Below are 21,292 nucleotides of genomic sequence, written 5' to 3' on the forward strand. Positions count from 1 at the left end.
AGTAATTGGCAGATTTCTCTCCTGCACATTTTAGAATCTTTTCTGTTTTACTGTGGAGAGTTTGACCACAATGTGCTGTGGTGAAGATTTTTTCTGGTCATGTCTGTTAGGAGCTCTATGTGCTTTCTGTACTTGAGTGTCTCTTTGTTTCTCCAGATTGGGAAGGCTTTCTTAATTATTTCACAAAAAGGGCTTTATAATCCATCCTCTCTTTCCACACCTTCAAGAATTCCTAAGCCCCATATGTTGGGTCATTTGATATTATCCCACACATCTCCAACACTGTTTTGTAGTTTTCATATTTCTTTTTTTTTTGTCTGACTGTAAAATTTCCAGAGATTTGTCTTCTAACTTATATATTCTTTCTTCTGCCTTACTGAGTCTGTTGTTAAGGCTTTCCACAGCATTTTTTATTTCATCTATTGAGTTCTTCATTTCTAATATTTTGTTTTGATTTCTTTTTAAAATCTCAATTTCATGAGAAAATTTTTCATTCATGTCATGGTCAGATTTTTTTAGTTCGTGAATTTGCATCTAATTACTTTTAAGTAATCCTATGATTGATTTTATGATTTAATTTTTAAATTCAATTTCTGGCATTTCTTCAGTTTCTTCATCTTCGCATTCCACTATTGAAGTGGAACATTATGGTGTTCTTTTGGGGGAATTCTTGTTGTCTTCTGTTTTCTTGTTTCTTGAATTGCTGCATTTATTTTTTAGGCATTTGTGGAGATACTTTTTGAGTTTGTTTTTTCCTGTGATTGCTTTTATCTTTGGGCTATGCCCCTTTGACTTGGTGGAGTGTCCACTATTTTGATGAATACCCAGAGGCGTGTGCTGGCTGTGCTCAGGGTTTCTATTCAGTGCTCTAAGGTGAGGGGAATGTACAGGTAACATTGTAAATCTCTTTTTTTTTATCAAAGGGGAAGTATGTTTTGCTCTGTTGTAGTCTCATGCTCAACTCCTCTTCTCAAAGGAGATCAATGTGTGGGTGCTAGCCCCCGTGCATGCAATATTCATCCATGCTGCTACAAGAACAACTCAAAGCATCCCACAGCTATGACTCTCATCTGGGAGTCAGGAAGCCCCGTGTGTGGAGCCCCCCACAGTGAATGCCCAAAATCCCAGCCACACCCTGTGCCCTCCCATGCAGCATAGTGTTTTCACAGTCCCTGCACACAAGGCTCCCATGGTCACAAGCCCCCAGTCCTTTGTCAGTTCTCCCATCCAGACTCAGGTATCTCCTCTCAGCTAGTTGCTGGGTGCATGGACATGCGCTGGTGTAGCTGCTGTGTATGTCTAAAATGGCACCGGCTCTCTCAGCTAGATACAGGATGCAAGTGCCAAGTGGTTGGAGACAGAGAAATGTACCCCAGCTTTTATTCTCTAGGTTGGTTAAGTACAGTGTTCCCCACAGGGCTCCAAGCTGGACTTATGCCAGAGTCTTTCCACAGCTTTATCTTTGGACTGCTGCAGTCTGGTCTCATCTGAGTCTCCAAAGCTGGTGCTGGGGGTCTCAGCTGCTCAAATCCTGAGTTGTGAATGTGCACACCCTCCATGTAGATCTGGTGTCCCTCTAACTTGTATGGAGTTTCTTCTGCTATTTTTTTCCCTGACTCTTCCCTGAGATTATTCTATACCACTAATCCTTTGTTAAGTCCTGTTAGTTCTACCTTCTATTTACCAGCTTATCTCCAATTCCATTACCCTGTCCTAACCCAAGCCAGCATCATCATACAGTACACTCCCTAAAAGGTGATTTTCCTCTCTTTCTTCCGCCTTTTAAAGACTTTGTCAGTCTCAGGGTAGTTGTACCTGCTAGTTTACTCTGCCTTTCCAATAGTCAGAACTCCATTCTGTCAAGTGTTATATCTCTATCTATATGTCTGTCTATATCTAGTGAGTCACTCTAACCTAACACGGTGCTTAGTTCCAATCAGGTCTCAATAAATAGTCTAGGAATTAGAAGTCCTAAAAGTGAATTATGACATTCATTCAAATAGTCTTCTCTCTTGAAAGATATGAAGAAGGGCACTATGTAATGATTAAGGGACCAATTCAACAGGAAGATGTAACTATTATAAAATGTATGTGCCTAATTACTGGGCACCTGGCTATTTAAAAAACATATTAATGGATATAAAGGGAGAAATGGACTCCAATTTAATAGTAACAGGGGAGTTCAGAACCCCAATTTCATCAATGGACAGATAAACTAGACAGAAAATCAACAAAGAAACAACAGAGTTAATCGACACTATGGACCAAATAGACCTAGTGGAGATCTACAAAACTTTTCAACCCACAGTTTCAGAAAACACAATTTTCTCATCAGTGCATGGAACTTTCTCTAGGATAAGCCACATGCTAGGCCCTAAAGCAAGCCTCAGCAAATTCAAAAATATCAAAATCATACTGTGCATCTTCTCTGACCACAGAAGAATGAAGCTGGAAATCAACAACTCAAGAATCTCTAATGCCAGCGCTGTGGCTCAATAGGCTAATCCTCCGCCTTGCGGCACCAGCACACCAGGTTCTAGTCCCAGTTGGGGCGCTGGATTTTGTCCTGGTTGCTCCTCTTCCAGGCCAGCTCTCTGCTGTGGCCAGGGAGTGCAGTGGAGGAAGGCCCAAGTGCTTGGGCCCTGCACCCCATGGGAGACCAGGGTAAGTACCTGGCTCCTGCCATCAGATCATCGTGGTGTGCCGACCGCAGCACACCAGGTGCGGCAGCCATTGGAGGGTGAACCAGGGGCAAAAGGAAGACCTTTCTCTCTGTCTCTCTCTCACTGTCCACTCTGCCTGTCAAAAAAATAAAATAAAATAAAAAATAAAAAATTTATATAAAAAAAGAATCTGTAGATCACATGCAAACACATGGAGACTGAACAACATGCTGCTGAATGAACAGTGGGTCATAGAAGAAATCAAAAGAGAAATAAAAATATTTCTGGAAATAAATGAGGACAACAATGCATCATATCAAAACTTATGGGTTACAGAAAATGCAGTATTAAAAGGGAAGTTTATAGCATTTGATGCCTACATGAAGAAATTGGAAATGTACCAAATAAATGAGCTATCAATGCATGTCAAGTACCTAGAAAAACAACAGCAAACCAAACCCAAACCTATTAGGAGAAAAAAAGTAATTAATTTATAGAAGAAATAAAATTAAAAACAAAAGTTCAGTGAAACAAAGAGTGGGTTTTTTGAAAAAACAAACAAAATTGGTATACCGTGGGCCCAACTAACCAAGAAAAGAGGGAGAAGACCCAAATCAATAAAATTAGAGATGAAAAAGGAAATATATCAATTAATACCACAGAAATTAAAAGAATCATCAGGAATTACTACAAAGTGCTATATTTCAACATTTTGGGAAAACTAGAAGAAATGGTTAGATTCCTGGACACGTACAACCTACCTAAATTGGGTGATGAAGATAGAAAACCTAAATAGACCAATAACCAAGAAGGAAATTGAATCAGTAATAAAGACCCTCCCAAACAAAGAAAACCCAAGACCAGATGGCATTACTGCTAAATTCTATCAGACATTTAAAGATGAACTAATAAATTCTTCTGAAGCTGTTCAAAACAGTTAAAAGGGAGAGAATCTCCCCAGATTCCTTCTATGAAGACTGTATCACCTTAATTCCTAAACCAGAAAAAGATAAAGACAAAATAGCAAAAGAGAATTATAGACCAGTATCCCTGATGAACATAGATGCAAAAATCCACAGCAAAATATTAGCTAATTGAATCCAACAACACATCAGAAAGATCATTTACCAAGACCAAGAGGGATTTATCCCTAGTATGCAAGGATGGTTCAACATTTGCAAGTCATTTGCAAAACATTAACAAACTGAAGAACAAAATCAACATGGTAATCTCAACAGATGCAGAGAAAGCATTTGATAAAATGCAACACCCTTTCGTGATGAAAACCTTAAGCAAATTGGGTATAGAACACAGTCAAGTTAATTTATGACAAACCCGAAGCCAGCACCCCATTCAATGGAGAAAAACTGGAAGCATTCCCCTTAAGATCTGGAACCAGACAAGGATGCCCACTCTAATCATTGCTATTTAATGTAGTCCTGGAAATTTTAGCCAGAGCCATTAGGCAAGACAAAGAAGTCAGGGTGATAGCAATTGGAAAGGAGGAAATCAAATTATCCCTATTTGCAGATGACACAATTCTACGTACAGGGGATCCAAAAGACTCCACTGAGAGACTACTGGAACTAATAAAAGAGTTTGATAAAGTGGCAGGATATAAAATCAACATGGAAAAATCAATAGCCTTCATATACACAGACAATGGAAGTTTGAGAAGTATCTTTTTAAGATCAGTCCAAATCACAATAGTTCCAAAAAGAATAAAATACCTTGGAATATATTTTTTAAATTTTTTATTTATTTATTTGATAGAGTTACAGAGAGAGGGTGAGAGACAGAGTAAGGTCTTCCATCAGCTGGTTCATGCCCCAATAGCAGCGTTGGCTGGAGTTGGGCCAGTCTGAAGCCAGGAGCCAGGAGGTTCTTCTGGGTCTCCCATGAAGGTGTAGGGGGCTAGAACGTGGGCCATCTTCTGCTATCCCAGGCCATAGCAGAGAGCTGGATCAAAGATCAAAGGAGGAGAAGCCAGGACATGAACTAGTATGCATATGTGGTGCTGGTACTTCATGCAGAGTCTTAGGCAACTATACCACAGATTCAGCCCCACCTTGGAATAAATTTAACCAGGAATATCAAAGATATTTAGTATGAAAATTACAAAACACTGAAGAAAGAAACAGAAGAAGACTTTAAAAATGTAAAAAATCTTCCATGTTCATGGATTGGAAGAGTCAGTATCATCAAAATGTCCATACTACCAAAAGCAATTTACAGATAAACTGTGCTCCCAGCAAAAATACCAATGACATTTGTACAGACTAGAAAAAATAATGCTAATATTCATATGGAAATACAAGATACCCTAAATAACTAAAACAATCTCATATGACAAAAAATAAAGCCAGAGGCTTCACAATACCTGATTTCAATACATATTACAGGGCAATGGTAATCAAAACAGACTGGTACGGGCCAAAAAACAGACTTGTAGACCAATGGAACAGAACAGAAACTCCAGAAATCAATCCAGGTATCTACAACCAACTTATATTTGGCAAAGGAACTAAAATCAATCCTTGGGTCATAGACAGTCTCTTTAACAAATGATGCCAGGAAAACTGGATCTCCACTTGCTGAAGTGTGAAACTAGACCCATATTTTACACCTTAAACAAAAGTCTACTCAAAATTCATTAAAAACTTAAATCTATGACCCAATACCATCAAGTTATTAAAGAAGATTGGGGAATCTATGCAGGACATTGGCAGGCAAAGAGTTCTTGTGAAACACCCCAGAGACACAGGCAATCAAAGCCAAAATTGGCAAATGGGATTACATCAAATTCAGAAGCTTCTGCACTACAACAGAACACTCAGCAAAGTGAAGAGGCAACCAACAGAATGGGAGAAATTATTTGCAAATTATGCAACTGATAAAGGCTTAACATCCAGATTCTATAAAGAGGTCAAGAAACTTAACAACAACAAAACAAACAATACAGTTATAAAAATGGACAGAGGAGTTGAACAGGCATTTTTCAAGAGAGGAAATCCAAACGGCCAACAGACTCATGAAAAAATGCTCAGGATTGCTAGCCATCAGGAAAATGCAAATCAAAACCAAGGTGAGTTTTCACCTCACTCCAATTAGAATGGCTCTCATATATAAATCAGCAAATGACAGGTATTGGCGAGGACATGGGAGAAAAGGTCCCTGGTGTACTGCTGGTGGGAATGTAAACTGTTGCAGCCATGTGGAAGACAGTATGGTGGAGATACCTCAGGAATCTGAATATAAACCTACCATATGATCCATCCACCCCACTCCTGGGAATTTACCCAAACCAAAAGATATCATTATATGAAAGACTTTTCTTTACCCCCATGGTCATTGAAGCACAATTCACATTAGCTAAGACATGGAATCAACCCAGATGTATATCATCTGTTGACTGGATAAAGAAATTATGGAATACTACTCAGCTGTAAAAAAGAAATGAAATTTTGTCTTTTGTGACAAGATGTGTGCAACTGGAACCTATTATACTTAGTGAAATAAACAGTCCTAAAAAGATGGATATATATCATATGTTTTCCCTGATCTGGGGCAACTAATAGAGTACCTGAAATGTAATGTATCAGAGTGAAATGGACATTTTGAGATTCAATGATTGGTTACAGCCCTTGTCTCTTCTGTAAAGGAACAATGTTTTTTATTTTTTCCTCTTCATACTATTTATTGAAATATTTTACTTTGTGTAGGATTAACTATATAATCATTAAGTAAACTGAAAGAAAATCTTTGTAAAAATTAAGAGTGGGAATGTGACAGGGAGGAGGAGGAAGGGTTAGAGTATGGACAGGAGGGAGGGTAGGAGGGGAAGTGCAACTATGTTCCTAAATCTGTATATATGAAATACATGAAACTTGCATAACTCAGTTTTTTAAAAAGAGAGAAAAAAAAACACTAAATTTCTTCTGTCACAATAGATTTTTGTTTCTCCAATCAAGAGATGTAAATCTATGAACATTCACTTTAATACTTCCATATCAAAAAGTTTAAATTGTTTTGTCACAAAAGTTTATTTATATGTTCAGTGCTTCTTTGCTGAGCCTTGACGTGGATAAGATCTGTACAGGGCTGTCCAAGGCTCTCTCGAAGAGCCTATAGGCTAGAAGAGAATGGAATCCCTACAACACACAAGAACAAGAGATGTTCCTTCGTTAAAGGAGGTTCATTATTTAAGATGTTATGTTTTGATACAAGTGACACAATTCCAGTTGAGTAAGTACATAAAAAAGGGAAGGTTTATTATTTGTGTAAATGATGTAGGTTAATATCAGTGCTTACTTTCTCTTAATTTTGTCTCCACCTTACCTGTAATGTAGCCTATGTTTTTTTAACCTTGCTTTATTCTGAAGTTGAAACTGTAGCCAGCTCTAAATTGGGTTTGTTCCAGATACTTGACAAAGGAGAACAGATCCCCAATTCCCACCTCAAAACCCCACATTCATTCTGTGTCACTGGGGAAAATCCCAGGGAAGGACTTTGGCTGGCTTGAGTCACATACCTACCTATCAGTGACAGCTTTTATTGTCGGGATGCAGGTCGGGAGATACCACATAGTGGAAGAAGAGGAGGAGAGTTCCCCAAATAATTCTGAATGCACAGTTACAAGAAGAAGTGAGAATGACAGTGAGAAGAAGGGGATGAAGGGGAGATACTAGTTACAATAAATACTCTGTGAGGTATAGATGGAGTTGCATGAGCATTGAGCAGTGAGAGAGTGTTTATTTCTTAGAAGAGGAATTCAGTGAAATGGGACAGGGTCTTACAACGCTGAATGCATATGAACTTTCAGTGACGGAGAACATTGCAGAAGGAGAGCAGCAGCAGCTTGAGAGGAGAAGACACAGTGTCTCTGGAGAACAGCAGGCAAGCAGAGAGAACAGCCAGGCTGCAGAAACAGGAGTGCAGAAGTGGACTTCTGCCAGCTTCTGTGAGGACTTGGAATTTGAAATGCATTTTTTAGTTTCCACAAAGCAGACAAGTAGCATCCAAACTGTCTTTAAAGAAACTATTCTTGGGGCTGGTTCAGGCATCCCATGGGGACATGAATTCAAGTCCCAGCTGCTCCATGTACAATCCTGCTCCCTCCTAATGCACCTAGGATGGAAACAGAGCTTGGCCCAAGTGCGTGGGCCCCTGCACACACATGAAAGACCCAGAAGAAGTTCCTGGTGCCTGGCAGTGGATTGACCCCTCTGGCCATTGAAGCCGTTTGGGGAGTGAGCCAGTGGATAAAAAACACATACTCTCTCTCTCCCCTCTCCCCACACTTGGTAGCTTTGCCTTTCAAATAAAATAAACAAATTTTTAAAATAAAACAAAACAATATTTTTAGAAAAGAAATTAGTCTTGCACCCTCTTGTGAGTTGAGCTGTTTGACAAAGCAAGGCATAGCATGAAGTTATTCTAGTTGTCCATGTGAAGTCTTGAGAACCCAATTGTAGTGGAAGTAAAATCAGGACACAAAAGAGCCTTGTGCGGACATTACCAAATATCAAATGCTGTCCACAGTTATTTCTCAGTGATATTTTCATGTTTTTCATCTTTCCTTGCTCTTGAAAACTGCTTGATTACAAAATGCAAATCGGGTGATAGGTTACATGGATCCACTTGGCACTTAATTCCTATCAGTACACAGATAAGTAGTCTAACTGTGTGGGTTTCTTTTTAAGGAAAGAAAGCTTTCAAAAGGAGGAAAATCTACTGCCAAATAACTCAGCACCTCCTGCAGAACCACAAGATGTGGAAGAAAGTCATCGAGGATGAGCAGCGGTTGACAGGCATAGAAGATCAGTCCGTAGAGCAGACCCCTCCACAGCAGTCCTCAGAAAAGATCCAGGCCATCGAGGAAGAAGAGGAGGAGAAAGGGAAGCCGAGAGCTGAGGAGATCCCAACCCCACAATCCAACCAGTGACAATGGATAGATGAGCCGTGTTTCCAAACACACTGACTTGCCGCAGACTCTCTTCAAGCCAGCACAACTCTTAGACACAACACTGTAGAGGAATGAGAAGATGGGCAAACGCCTGTTCCATTTGGGGACTCTTCACATTTTCTGTGTTATTTTTACGGTGAGGTACATTGTTTAAAACTCTTGCTCAAAGAAGCTTTCACATTGCAACACCAGCTTCTAAGGATATTTTTTAAGAAGGAAATATATCCACGTGTCTGTGTGTACATAAGCTCCCACGTAGATACACACAAATTCATATGTGTGCACACATACACACACGCAGCACACACACACCACACTGAAAGCCAGGATTACTGGCTCCACACATAGTAATGTTCATATTTATATAGTGGTCACTGTGATATAATAGTTCGTAAAAGAAAACCAGTCATGAAGGAAATGGTGCAACTTAGCAAGGGAACAGGACAGCCAGTGTTGGTTACCCACTAAGCATCTTCAGCTCTTAGCACTGAGGGCTGAAAGTTCTAGAGCATTATTTGAGTTGGGGTACATCCTGCCAACAGAGTGTGTGTGTGTGTGTGTGCGTGCGTGTGTGTGCATGCACATGTGCACAAATGTAGGAGAGATTGTTAGTGTTTCAGTAGTTCATAGAGTAGCTGCAGCAGTCGACTCAGTACCACATGAACAAATAGAAGGGTGTTCCCTCTGAGAGGTCTTTCGGAGACATCCATCCAAATGCCCTCCTTGAGTTTCAATAAAGGTCCCGTTGCTGATGGAGTGTGTTTGCAGGCCTTGCAATTGGTACTACTGCTGTCTACCACTTGCAGGCACTCTGTCACCAGCCTCATATCGGAACATTTGAGGCACTGTCCAGTGGACCTCAGAGAAATGCTCCTATGAAGGGAATGGGTATTCTATATTCATAGACACCTAGGGAGGACCTGGAGTCAGGTCTTTTAACACAATTAAAATTCTACGAAGGATGCTAGAGAAAGCCTGGGAAATGACACTTCGTAGAGATCTCTTGTATCATCTTCATTTGCTGCAAAAGGCATGGTAGACGAAGAAAACAGGTAACGGGAAACCCACTTTGGGTTATGTAGAGAGATGAAGGAGAAAGTTTCAATCAAGGGTTTCTATGGTGATGGAAAGAAAGCCCGGTCATGGATACCTGATGGAGATTGGCTTTGGGTATGGAGATCCCAGTGATGACCCCTGTTTTAGTCCCTGTGCTGTGTGATGAAGTGGTCTCTGTCTGCAGACTGGCCCATTTTCATACGTTTGACAGGGAAGGTTAGAAAGGGATTGTGTAGGGATAGGGCTGTTGATGAAAGCCTTTTTTTTTTTTTTTGGTTTGTTTGTTATCTACACTTGTTTATGCTGTGAGCCAAACCTCTATTTAAAAAGTTGATATTCACTTTCAATATTTTATTTCATATTATTATATATGTCTTGAATAGTACCTTGATGTAAATATAAAGATTTTTTTTCTGTAGATAGCAATTCTTTTTTTTTTAAAGGCGGGAGGGAAACATTTTTATAAAGTTATATTTTAATCACCATTTTTATACTTTGTAGCTGTCTCCAAGCCCATTAAGAAAGCAATGATTCATTTGCATGGAGGTCTATGGACAGCCACTCATCTACCTATTCCAATGTAATGGATAATTTGATAGTTTTTTTGCCAATGTAATGAGAATGCTGCAAAGAATATTGTTTTTGTACCCACTAATATCTTCTGCTAACTCAATGAATTCTGGGTCCATGAGTCCAAGGTGAAAGACTTTTTTAACCAACACCAAATTTTTATGGTTGGTGTCTATTTCTTTTCAACATTTTTTTCCTTGTTCTAACTCTTCCTGTGATCCTATATACTCATCATCCAAACAAGGAAATCTTGGTTGAGATTTGTGCTTTCACTTCCTCTGAAGTCATAGAAAGGAGAGCTTACCTTAAAAGTACCTTTGTTAACTCGTGAATGGATATTGTATTCTTCTTGTTGGAAGTGTGATTTTTATAGTAATCCATGAAAGTTGCCAAATAAGGTGAAGACGATGCATTAAAAAATTAACATGGTTTCAAGACAGATTTTTCAGTAAGTGGGAAAATATAGTGGATCAAATAAATGCAGACTCTACCTAAATAATTAGAAATTTTTTCAGTGTATTTCTGAGTTAACACCAGGTCTTCATTATTGAGGATTTACTTTGTTGTTTCTGTTTTCTTGGTACTGTCTATGTGTCTGCATGTTTGCAAAAATTGCTGTGAGTCAAATACATTTCTCCAGTGAATTTAACTGTTCTCTTTCCTTTGTGAAGAAGAGAGGAAAAAAAAAAAAAACCATTTGTACTCACATACCTCTTGCATCTAATTACTTAACAAAACTGATCTTGCCCTATGCATCTCTAAACAGAAATTGAGGGACAAGCTAGGTGTGATGGGAGTAGAATTGGCAGGACCAATGTGGAATCATAACCACATATTGGCTGTATTGTTAAAGCTGCATGGCCCATGTAGGGAGCAGCCTGGTGTCACAGTGGAAGTCCCAGAAAACTGCCTGATTTTGTTTCTTTTGTTTTAAAGAACATGAAATAGTAGGCCAAAGCCATTGGAACCTCTTTATCCCAGAACTGTGTTTATTAAACCAAGCTGATTGTAATTTCTTCTTCAAAAGTAGATTACTATTATATTAAAGCTAGAAGTTATTTGACAATTTGAGAGAGATGGAGATCCACTGAGTGTATGACTTTGATACACACCCAGTATATCTCAAGGGATGCCTAGGGACATAAGAAGTATTTAATACTAGTGATGTTTCCCCATCTTCTTTGGTGACAGCAATATTACTGTGTTCACTTCCAACTCCAAAGCTTATTTCCTGTGGTGCCAATGTGTTTGTTGGAATTTACTACATTTTTATATGAGCCTACTTACAGGTGCCATTAGATAAACTCAGGTCTTTTAAATGAAGGAGTTTCTAGCCCACTTATGGAAGAGTATACTTGTATAGAAAATCATAAAATTAATGGTAAGAAAGGTTGGAACTGGTTAGCTGGAAGCTATGGTCCTCTCTGTTAAGTGAAAGACCAGCTATGTTCTGAGTGTCATTGGTATCATTTTCAGCATACTTATAGAATGTCTTTTCTGTGATCTCTCTACTCTCATGTTTAGAATGTTTCTTCCTTGATGAAAACACTACTTTTGCTTTTTTTTCTGAACTATAAAATTATTTTTTGTCATTTATATAAGACCTGGTTTTGCTCTTAGCAAAAGAAGGAGGCAGTAGCACGGTCCAGATACATCTATGTTGGTCTTCATCTGACAAGTGAAGGTATTCTTCATAGTATGTTTAAGAGTATCCACAAAACAGAATGCCAACTTCTGTCTGTTGAATTCCAGAACAAATCCTACCTATTGCAATTCTGGTAACATTAAGGAGAAGAAATTAAATGTCCTGAAGACTGTTCATATTAGATGTATGTAGGCTGTTGATTTGCCATTTCCTTATGCCCCCTTCCTGTCTTTCCCAGAGAACTTTCTTTGATGGTAAAAGCTGTGCAAAAGACATGAGACTCAGGCCTATTCTTTGTTTAAATGATGGAAAAATATAAATTATTTTCTAAGTAATAAAAATATGAAAATTATCATCATAAATAAAGTCTAAAGTTTGAAATGACTGCTTTATGAAAGTGAAATATTTGTGTGAATAATTCCCAACTGATGAGAAGCAAATAATCCAAAATCATTTATATTCTACTTTGGAAATATTCTTGGTGCTTCCATATCAGTGTAGGGAACCTCTCCCCATCCTCAACAAAATGTGTACCATATTAATGAAAACTGCAGTAAGTGTTTTATTGTCCTCCTCTTCCATCCTAACCCGGATTCACATTTAATGCCTTTCCACACTGATACACCATTTGCAAATGAACTGCCTTTCCAAACTGGAGGAAGACTCCCGTAAAATAGAGTTCTGTGAACTTTCATAATCTAGAGTAAATCAATATCCTCCTTATCCTAAAAACTGTCAGTAGTATTTGTGGAAAATTCCAGTAGGTTTTCACATTTTACTAGCTCAACTTCAAATAGTTGAGAGCTTTAATGTCTATGTACTTTGAAACCAAACTGAATTTTTTTCATTCATCTCTCTTAGCAAGCAAGAAAACATTTTATGATCACTGTCTGAGTCATTTATTCATCTTGTGACATCCCTGTGCAATAAAGTATGAATTTGCTGATACTGTCCATTTTTAAAGTCTGTTTATGCAAATTCAACTTGAAGATTAAGCAGCCAATTATCCACTTTAAGTAAAGAACATTCCAAAATTAAATTATTCTGAGAAGTCCTAATCAATAAGAAATATGCTAGTTTCAGATCTTATATCCTATTTTTTGTTCCTCTAGAAAATATTCAGATTCTTATTGGAATTTTAGTTGGGGAAGAGGTAAACTATATACATCAAGTTTACTATAACTAAACTATAATTTAGATAAATTGAGATATGTATAAATCTTTGTATGTATCAAACCAATGAATGGTTGTCAGAGACTGAGAACTTATTTTTTTCTGTCTATATTATTAACTACAGATGTTAGGCAATTTGTGCTATTGCCCAACACACTGCATTGATTAAAACAATGTTGTTTTTATCTTCTTGCCTAATGGTGCTTTTTACCCTACCTGAATTGATCTTTTTGTTCACCCAGCTTATTATTCTGACAGCAGGTTAACAATGATGACAAAAATAATTGAGTGTATTTTTTTTTTGCTTACTATATTTAAAGACATAAAACTGAGAATTAAGCCTTTATGTCCTTGGTGGAACTCAGTGTCCATCTGCTGATTCAAAGTACTGATCCACTGAAAGTTATTTTCATGTAGATCTCAATCTACTATAAGTTATTTTCACACAAGTGAGGCTGTAGACTATATGGAATTTTGAATATAGGTAAAAAATAATAATGGCTCTTGGTATTTGCTTAAGGCTCTAAAAACAATATGGATTTCCTGTCTAAATGCAGCTGTTTCTTCTCCATGTCATGTTTTTAAGGTTGATTACTTTCATAGGCTTTGGGATCCTTGGAATTCTGTTTCTCAGAAGAGTTGGGATGCACAGAAGAAAAGCCACACCTCCTTATAGGTCAGAAATGTTGAATGTGACCATGTTGAGACGGGTTTCCCAGTTGTTTCAGACCAAAAAATCTTTAATCATGTGAATAAATCTATCAAGATGCTTTAAAAAGTAGTTTTAAATCATTATCTATTAGTAATATTGATGCTATTTAAATTAGATTTATTTTCCTGAACTAACACTATTTTAAAAATTTTTCCATTATTCAGTTAAATTGAAGCTCATAAAATAACGTTCCTTCATGCTGGGGTGCTGAATATTTTGACATGATCAGAAACAGTGTCACATAACAGAAAATGGAATTTATTTTCCTGAGATCCTTATGTCTCGTGGGGAAAAGATGTTTTTGGAATAAATGCATATGATCAAAAAATAAATTTATTCTCCAAAATTGACCTTAGATATTCAGATTTTAACCTGAGCTCTTCTGAGTGATTTCTAAACAAAATAATATACTATCTTGTAATTTATTATAGTTTCGGTCAAAAAACAAATAATCTGTTAATGTGAATTTTATTTTGCTAAATTCAAACACAATTAAAAATCCAAATACTCACCGCTAAGGAAAATTTAACTGTATTAATCTTGACTTTCACAGACCAAAGACTGACCAGTCAATAAACCACACCCACTGCAGTTCACCTGCCAGGCATGGTCAAATGGTAGGTGATCATTTGAAATTGATTCTTATAAATGTAGTAAAAAAGAGCTTTTTTGCTTTAACTAAATTTTCAATATCATTGAAAGTACCTACTTCATATGTAACCAAAACTATAGCAGGGAACTCTTTCTTTCCTCTTTCAGAAAGCCCAGAAAAAGAAAAAGTCAGACTCACAGCAGCAAAGTATGGCTCCTCTTCCCTTTGAATTGTCTAACTCAGTGTTAGGAAAGGGAAAGTAATCAACAATTCTCTCCTGTGAAGGAGAAAAAAATGCCTTGCCCTCCAATTTGTAGTTCACCATATTTAGTTTCTTTGTGAAGCCCGTGGTACTAAGAAGCAGAAAGAATAGAGCTGAGGTTTGGGAGTGAACACACAAGAAAACTCAAGGGACATCCAAAGACACCCCTCCATCTTTGGTGTAAGCCAATTGAGTTATTAGCTACTCAGGAGTAAAAATGGTCGGATTGGTCCATATTTCAACGCTGACTTCCTTTATTACCATGAACACTTATATATGTTTCTGAATGTGAATTAGCCCTTAGAGCTTGGAAAATGATGCTTGAATATTTGTTGAAGAAAGGATTTTTTTTGTTCTAGTAATTTCACTCCTGACATAATAGCAAAGTACTCAGATGTTTAATGTGAAATTAAAACTAATTGTTTAAAGATGTTCTCTTTGTGTATTCAGCTTGTTGACTGATAGAACTCCCCCAGTCACATCTCTTTTAAAAATTTGCAACTTATTACTTTTATGACTCCAAAAATCCACTTATCAGATATTTCATTTTAGCTATTTATAAGCATAATACTATAGTGTTACTATCTAAATAATAACCTAACATATCTATATATTACCTGTTAGTGGGGTTTTAATGGCTTGACTTTTAATATGCATTTGTTCATTAGTTTAAAAATCACTAATTTTTTTACACTCTGTAAAATATTTGCATGGGATTTTCAGCATATTTGTGTAACTGGTGTACTTTTTTCCTGAGTGTCAGTTTGTGTTATAATATAGTCTCACAGAAAAACTCATACCATTCTTGTTTCCATAAGGACAATTTGTTAGGTGACAAGCACTGGAAATAAATATCACTGATTCCACACATACTGATATTTCTTCCTAGAAAATTTTTGTCATGGAAATCACAAAATGAAAATTGGTGCTTTTATATATTCTGGAGCTCTCAATGCAAAATAATTAAATGAAATTCTCCTTGGCTTTCTGTAAAGATAACACCTGCAGCTGAGTGAACTTTAATCTGGATTCAGAATGTTTTTGACTTTCATTGGTTTGGTTAATTTGGTTCGGGTTCTGGTGTGAAAAATCTGTTCTAATTACTTATCGAGCAATTGTGTTGATCAATTAATTCCTTTTCCTGACAAGTTCTAATTATCATGTCCCAAATCTTTGAGTTTTTAGGATATTTGTAAACCACAGAGTATTGGATTATTTTGCTATTCCTAAAAAGCAATATATTCAAATAACTGCCAACCAAAGTGATACTGTTGGGGATTCCATTTGTATATGATGATTATTTATAATATAATTCTCACCACAGTCAACAAACCTGAATATGTTTATTACTAACTTTGCCAAATTTTCAACTTTTAGAAACACAAGAGTAAGTCATTGGACCTTAAATGATCATTTTGAAATCACAGAATTTTTGCCCTTCCACTTGTATCTTGCACTTAATATATGTAGCAATATTTACTGTCATCCCATCACAAATATTTAAGTGACTTAGTTAATGGCTGATGTTTTGTATAAAGTAGAATCTGTACAGAAAAATATATTAGATAAATTGTATTTATTTTTTATTATTTTTTAGCTTAGACACTATATTGATGCTCTCTTTTTGCCAGAATTACTGGAAGTGCCTCTTGGTTTTATATATATATAAATATATTAATATACCATAAATATATACTCAAAATTATTAAAGCTGTGTCATAGATGATCAATGTGGATGTTACAATGTGAAGATAATGTATAATATAAAAACAATTCTGTGGTATCATGTTTGATGTAGTTATTTGTACAACCCAAGTCTTCCAGTCTTCTGAAGGCATCTTTTCTCTCTCATATCCATCTTCAGTGACTTGGTAGTCAACACCTCAGTAATGAGATCCACTGGCCAATTTCCAAGGAACCCCTAGGAGCTTGTAATCCCACAGTAACAACTCTCTCCCCAATCAGTGGTGAATTCTTAAGATCATCATCATCTTCTACCACCAACCTGTATTGTTTCTCTAATCAAAGAGCATCAAAACCAAGGTGCCAAAACTTGGGCATTCACCTTCAGAGTTCTGTAACATACACAGTGCTGCCTTTTGTTTTATGAATCCAGTGCACATCATCCTCTACAGATTGCCAGTGGATGCCCAACACATGCAATATTTCATTGCACACACATGGAATTATTTTTGTTCTGCATGTTTGAAAAGCTTTAGAATTGTTTGAATGATTCAAAAACATTTTTTTTGAGATTCTTTGGGATTTTATTGTGTTGAAGCCACTCTTTTTTTTTCCATTTTATGATATAATGTGACAAGCAATTTAACCTAAATCCCTAGAATCTTCTGGAACAATTATATTAGCTATTAAGCAGTTAATTCATAACAATACAAAAGCAACAAAATCATAACTTTAGAGACAGGCATTTGATGTAGTGGTTGGGATGCTGACTGGGACACCTTCATCCTATGTTGAAATACTGGGACCGCTGCCCAGTCCAACTCCTGACTACCAGATTCTTGCTGGTGCACACCCTAGAGGCAGCAGTGACAGCCCAAGTGTTTGAATCCCTTCCATAGAGCTGGATTGGTGATTCATGATTCTGGATTCTCTTCCCTCCCCAAAGGTTGCTATGCGTATTTGGGGAGTGAAACAGCAGATGGTACTTCTCGTCTATCTCTGTCTCTTAAGTCAATCATAAAAATAAAACAGTAATACTTCCATCAGTGCATGGGCCTTCAGAGAGCCTAACAAGAATGTGATGGAAACTGATAAAACTGAATCTAAACTCTCTTAAAACTTTTTTAATGAACTCAAATGCAGTACTCGGAAACAAAAGCAAAATGTGAGTGTTGCCCAAAATTCCCAAGGAACTCTTTAATCTACAAGTATTGATTTCCCCATTACCTGTGAGATGAAATTTCAACTCCTAAACCTCATATTTTGAAAATGATTTTTCTTTTGTCATTTTTTGAAAGGCAAACAGAAGTAGATGTCCTACATGAGTATCAGGGACCCAACTACTTAAGCTGTCACCTGCTGCCATCCCATCACTTGTGCATTAGAGGAAGCTGGAATCAGGAGCAGAACCAGGTCTCAAACCTAGGTACTCTGATATGGGATGCAAGTATCCCAAATAGCGTCTTGATCACCGTGCCAAATGCCCGGCCCAGTCTCATATCTTTAAAGGTCCATTCAATCTGGCTCAGACTATCCATTTCTACAAGGAACCATCACTTAGTATTTGTTTCTTTTTCTTAGATGAACAGGTCATCACTTAGATTCTTTGTTTCTCTGGGTATATGTACACTCTCTATTTCTTAGTATGCATGTGTATACACACATGAACATACACATTCTTCCTCACACACATAGCACAGCAGGACAAGTTTGACTGTGTCTGCTTGAGTTTCAGATTTCACCCCTCTCCCAGGGCTTCCCTTGTACCATGATGCTGTGGTCCTCAGAGCAAAGGAGACAAAGTGGAGCAGCCTAGTCTGAACTGATTTGGTGTAAGGAAGAGATAAATGATGTGGTATTAAGAGTGATGATGGGTAAGTTCTAACAGAGCCTGAGATTCATGCTGGAGGAAGGGTGACTACAGCTGCTACCTGAATTAGGAAACCTCAGAGATCAGGTGAGTGTGGTATCGATCACACTAATCCACACTTCAGCCCTTTGAACCACATGGGTGGAGCTTGTGATATGATCGCAAAACCCTGTTTAATGCAATAAAAAAAGAAGAGTTCTTTGAAAATCTCCTTACTAGGGTAGATTAAACAACAGTCATGGGGTACTTGGTGTCCTGAACATTCTTTCTGATGCCATCCCTGGCATCGGGAAGAATCCCCAGACCCACCTGTACAGAGGTCTGTCAGTGTAATGTATTAGTGAGTTGCCAGTGTGCCTTGTGTCCTCTGTGCTCTGGGACCACACAGAACAGGGGAGGGAGCTGGGGAGTGTTGGCTTCCTACTTTGCAGTAAGCACTCAGAGGGGTAGAATAGCAGCTTGTCCTACAAACTAACTTAAAATGTTTGTGCAAAATGGAATTAGCCAACAAGTTGGTTTTGGTACAAAGAATTATGAATTCACAGCATATGAGGGGTCTTCAAAAAATTCATGGGAAATGTGTGTTATGGAACAATTATGCATGATGTTTCAAAACTGTTTGTGACTTTTTGAAATACCCTAATAGTGTCTGGCTTCTCCCTGACAGATGCGAGAGGTGAACACACAGAAGGCTGTTCTCTCATCTACAGGACTTTGACACTGATACGAATGGTATATGAGCTTTCCCTTTCTGCCAGAATACATTACCACACGCATGATGACTTGAACATAATGTGAATGCATTAGCTCTGTAGGTGAGAAGACCAGATGGGCTTGTCTGGGCTCTCTGCTTTGGGACTTTCACAGGACTGAATTCTAAGTGTTGGCCAGTCTGAACTCCAAAGACTTCAGGGTAGAATCTGCTTTCAGGATCATTCAGATTTTTACCAGGAATGCAGTTCAATGAAGTTATAGGACTGAGATTCCCTTTGTCTTGCTGGTTATCACCTAGAATCTCTCCCAAATCCTTCTGTAACTGTCTTTTTTCTAATTGTTAAAAATTTTTATTTATTTGAAAGGCAGATTTTCAGCAAGACAGTGACTGAAAAGGGAGAGAGAGAGAGAGACAGACAGACCTTCCATCCACTGGTTCATTCCCCAAATGCCCACAACAGCCATTGCTGGGCCAGGCCAAAGCCAGTAGCCAGAAACTCCACCTGGGTCTCTTATGTGGGTGGCACAGAGCCAAGTACTTGAGCCATCATCTCCTGCCCCCCAGAGTGCATATTAGCAGGAAGCTGACATCAGAAGCAGAGCAGGGACTCAAACCTAGGTGCTAGTGTAGGAGATGTAGGAATCCCAAGCTGCATCTGACTACCTTATTCTTGTCCCCCTCTCAGCCTTGTTAGGCCACCTGCGTTTTCCCCAGCTTTGCTCCTCACCTCCGAGTTTTCAAAGCATCAATGGCTCATGGGTTCTTTTCATGCTTTGAGGCTTTCCACCTTCCTCTTTGGAAGCATCTCTTGTCTCCAGTTGAAGAGAGTTCTCTGTTATTAAGGGCTCATGTGATTGTGGGCCTGTATCCTTAGTCACATATGAAAAGTCTCTTATGAGACTTATGACTCTTATGTAATTTATTTATAGTCCCTGGGATTAGGGTGTAGAAATCTTTGACAGATCTAATTACATCTTCCACAAATAAAGAAAAGCATGAAGAAAACAATGAAGGTAATGAAGGTGCATGGACCACACACGTAAGCCACAAAGTAGAAGCTCCTTCCCATGATGAAATTGATGGTCCAAATGCAGAAGCCAATAATGGCAATGGGGAAATCAGCAAAGATCCCATCTTAAGAATGTTGGGTTACAGAGAACTGGGCTTGAGTCCCAGCTAAAATCCTGTGAGGCTGGAGTACAGTTTGATGGAGTGCATTGCAAGCTCTTAGCCATATACCCACTTATATTGCTGTTTGGATAGCCAGAATCAGGATACTTTAGGGTGGAACTAGATATTGTCCTATTTGGAATTATAGCTAGTAACCTATTTAAGTTGCTTCATATCTCAAACTTTTGATTCTGCTTATTTAGAAAAATAGTTTCTAAGACAATAATACTTTCACAGGATGCACAATGGTTCCATTACCCTGGAATCACAATCATGTGGTCCTTTTGTTCTGTGTTACTACACCATCAGGAGAGGGTAGTTTCTGATACAAAATCTTGGCAAGAAATATTGTGTTTGGAACACAGAGAATTCTCTGAAGAAACTTTTAGTACCTTGATGTTTAATGGAAATTTTAGTGGGAAATTGGTGTCCTGTAAAAGCAGGACTGCTAAGGAACTTGACCTCATAGGAATGAAGGTTGAGGTCATCTCATCAGTAAAAAACCTCAACCAATTCAACTGCCGACTATGAGCAAAGAAAACATGGTATGGATAGTGGAAAATTAAAGTAATATTAATCAAAGGTAGCTTTGTGGCAAGTTATACAAATGAATTTATAATTTATATACTAACCCTTTTTATACATAATTTTAATATTTTTATTTTATTTATTTGATGAAGATGAGAGAGAAGGAGAGAGATTTCCAATATAGTGGCTTACTTTTCAATACCCAAATGCCCTCAATATGGGGCTGGGTCAGGTCGAGGCCAGGTTTCTAACATAGATGATGTCAGGAACCTAGAGATTTGTGCCATTATCTTCTGAACTTCCATGGTACAAATTAGTGAGGAGCTAGAATCAGAAGCAGAGCCAAGACTTGAAGCCTGCAGCTCCAGAATGGGATACAGATGTCCCAAATGGCATCGTGCCCCTAGGCCAAATGTCTGGCCCCTATTAACACTTTTTAACTGTATAGCTAGCTAAGTATAATTGATTTAAATATCAATTATAGGGCAGGCATTATGTTTCAATAGCTTAAGCCACTGTTTGGCATGCCCATATCACATATCAGAGTGCCTAGGTTTATTTCCTGCCTCTGCTTCCAATCCAGCTTCCTCCTAATGTGCACCCTGGGAGACAGAAGATAATAGCTCAAGTACTTAGGTTCCCACCTATGTGGGAGAACTAGCTTGAGTTCCAGGCTCCTAGCTTCAGC

At 37.9% G+C, this 21,292-nt stretch overlaps 2 protein-coding genes across 4 annotated transcripts in view; both read left to right on the forward strand.

The window, feature by feature from the left end:
* LOC100009330 (cGMP-inhibited 3',5'-cyclic phosphodiesterase 3A) overlaps positions 1 to 16,421 on the forward strand; it is a 333,186-nt gene extending 316,765 nt beyond the window's left edge. For both annotated transcript variants that reach the window (XM_089303908.1, XM_051850837.3), the window contains one exon: positions 8,366 to 16,421. In XM_089303908.1, the coding sequence (XP_089160034.1) occupies positions 8,366 to 8,607 (242 nt within the window). In that variant the 3' untranslated portion in view covers positions 8,608 to 16,421. The remainder of the gene's footprint in view (positions 1 to 8,365) is intronic.
* The window catches only part of SLCO1C1 (solute carrier organic anion transporter family member 1C1), a 59,356-nt gene continuing 54,471 nt past the window's right edge, over positions 16,408 to 21,292 (forward strand). The window contains exon 1 of one of the 2 annotated variants that reach the window (XM_070049452.2): positions 16,408 to 18,923. The gene's annotated coding sequence lies outside the window, so the exon portion shown is untranslated. Of the gene's footprint in view, positions 19,007 to 21,292 lie in introns of both variants that reach the window. The other variant, XM_089303911.1, reaches the window with a different exon arrangement.

Source organism: Oryctolagus cuniculus, chromosome 9 (genome assembly GCF_051225735.1).
Source record: "Oryctolagus cuniculus isolate XC-2025 breed Fujian yellow rabbit chromosome 9, ASM5122573v1, whole genome shotgun sequence".
NCBI classification, from domain to species: domain Eukaryota; kingdom Metazoa; phylum Chordata; class Mammalia; order Lagomorpha; family Leporidae; genus Oryctolagus; species Oryctolagus cuniculus.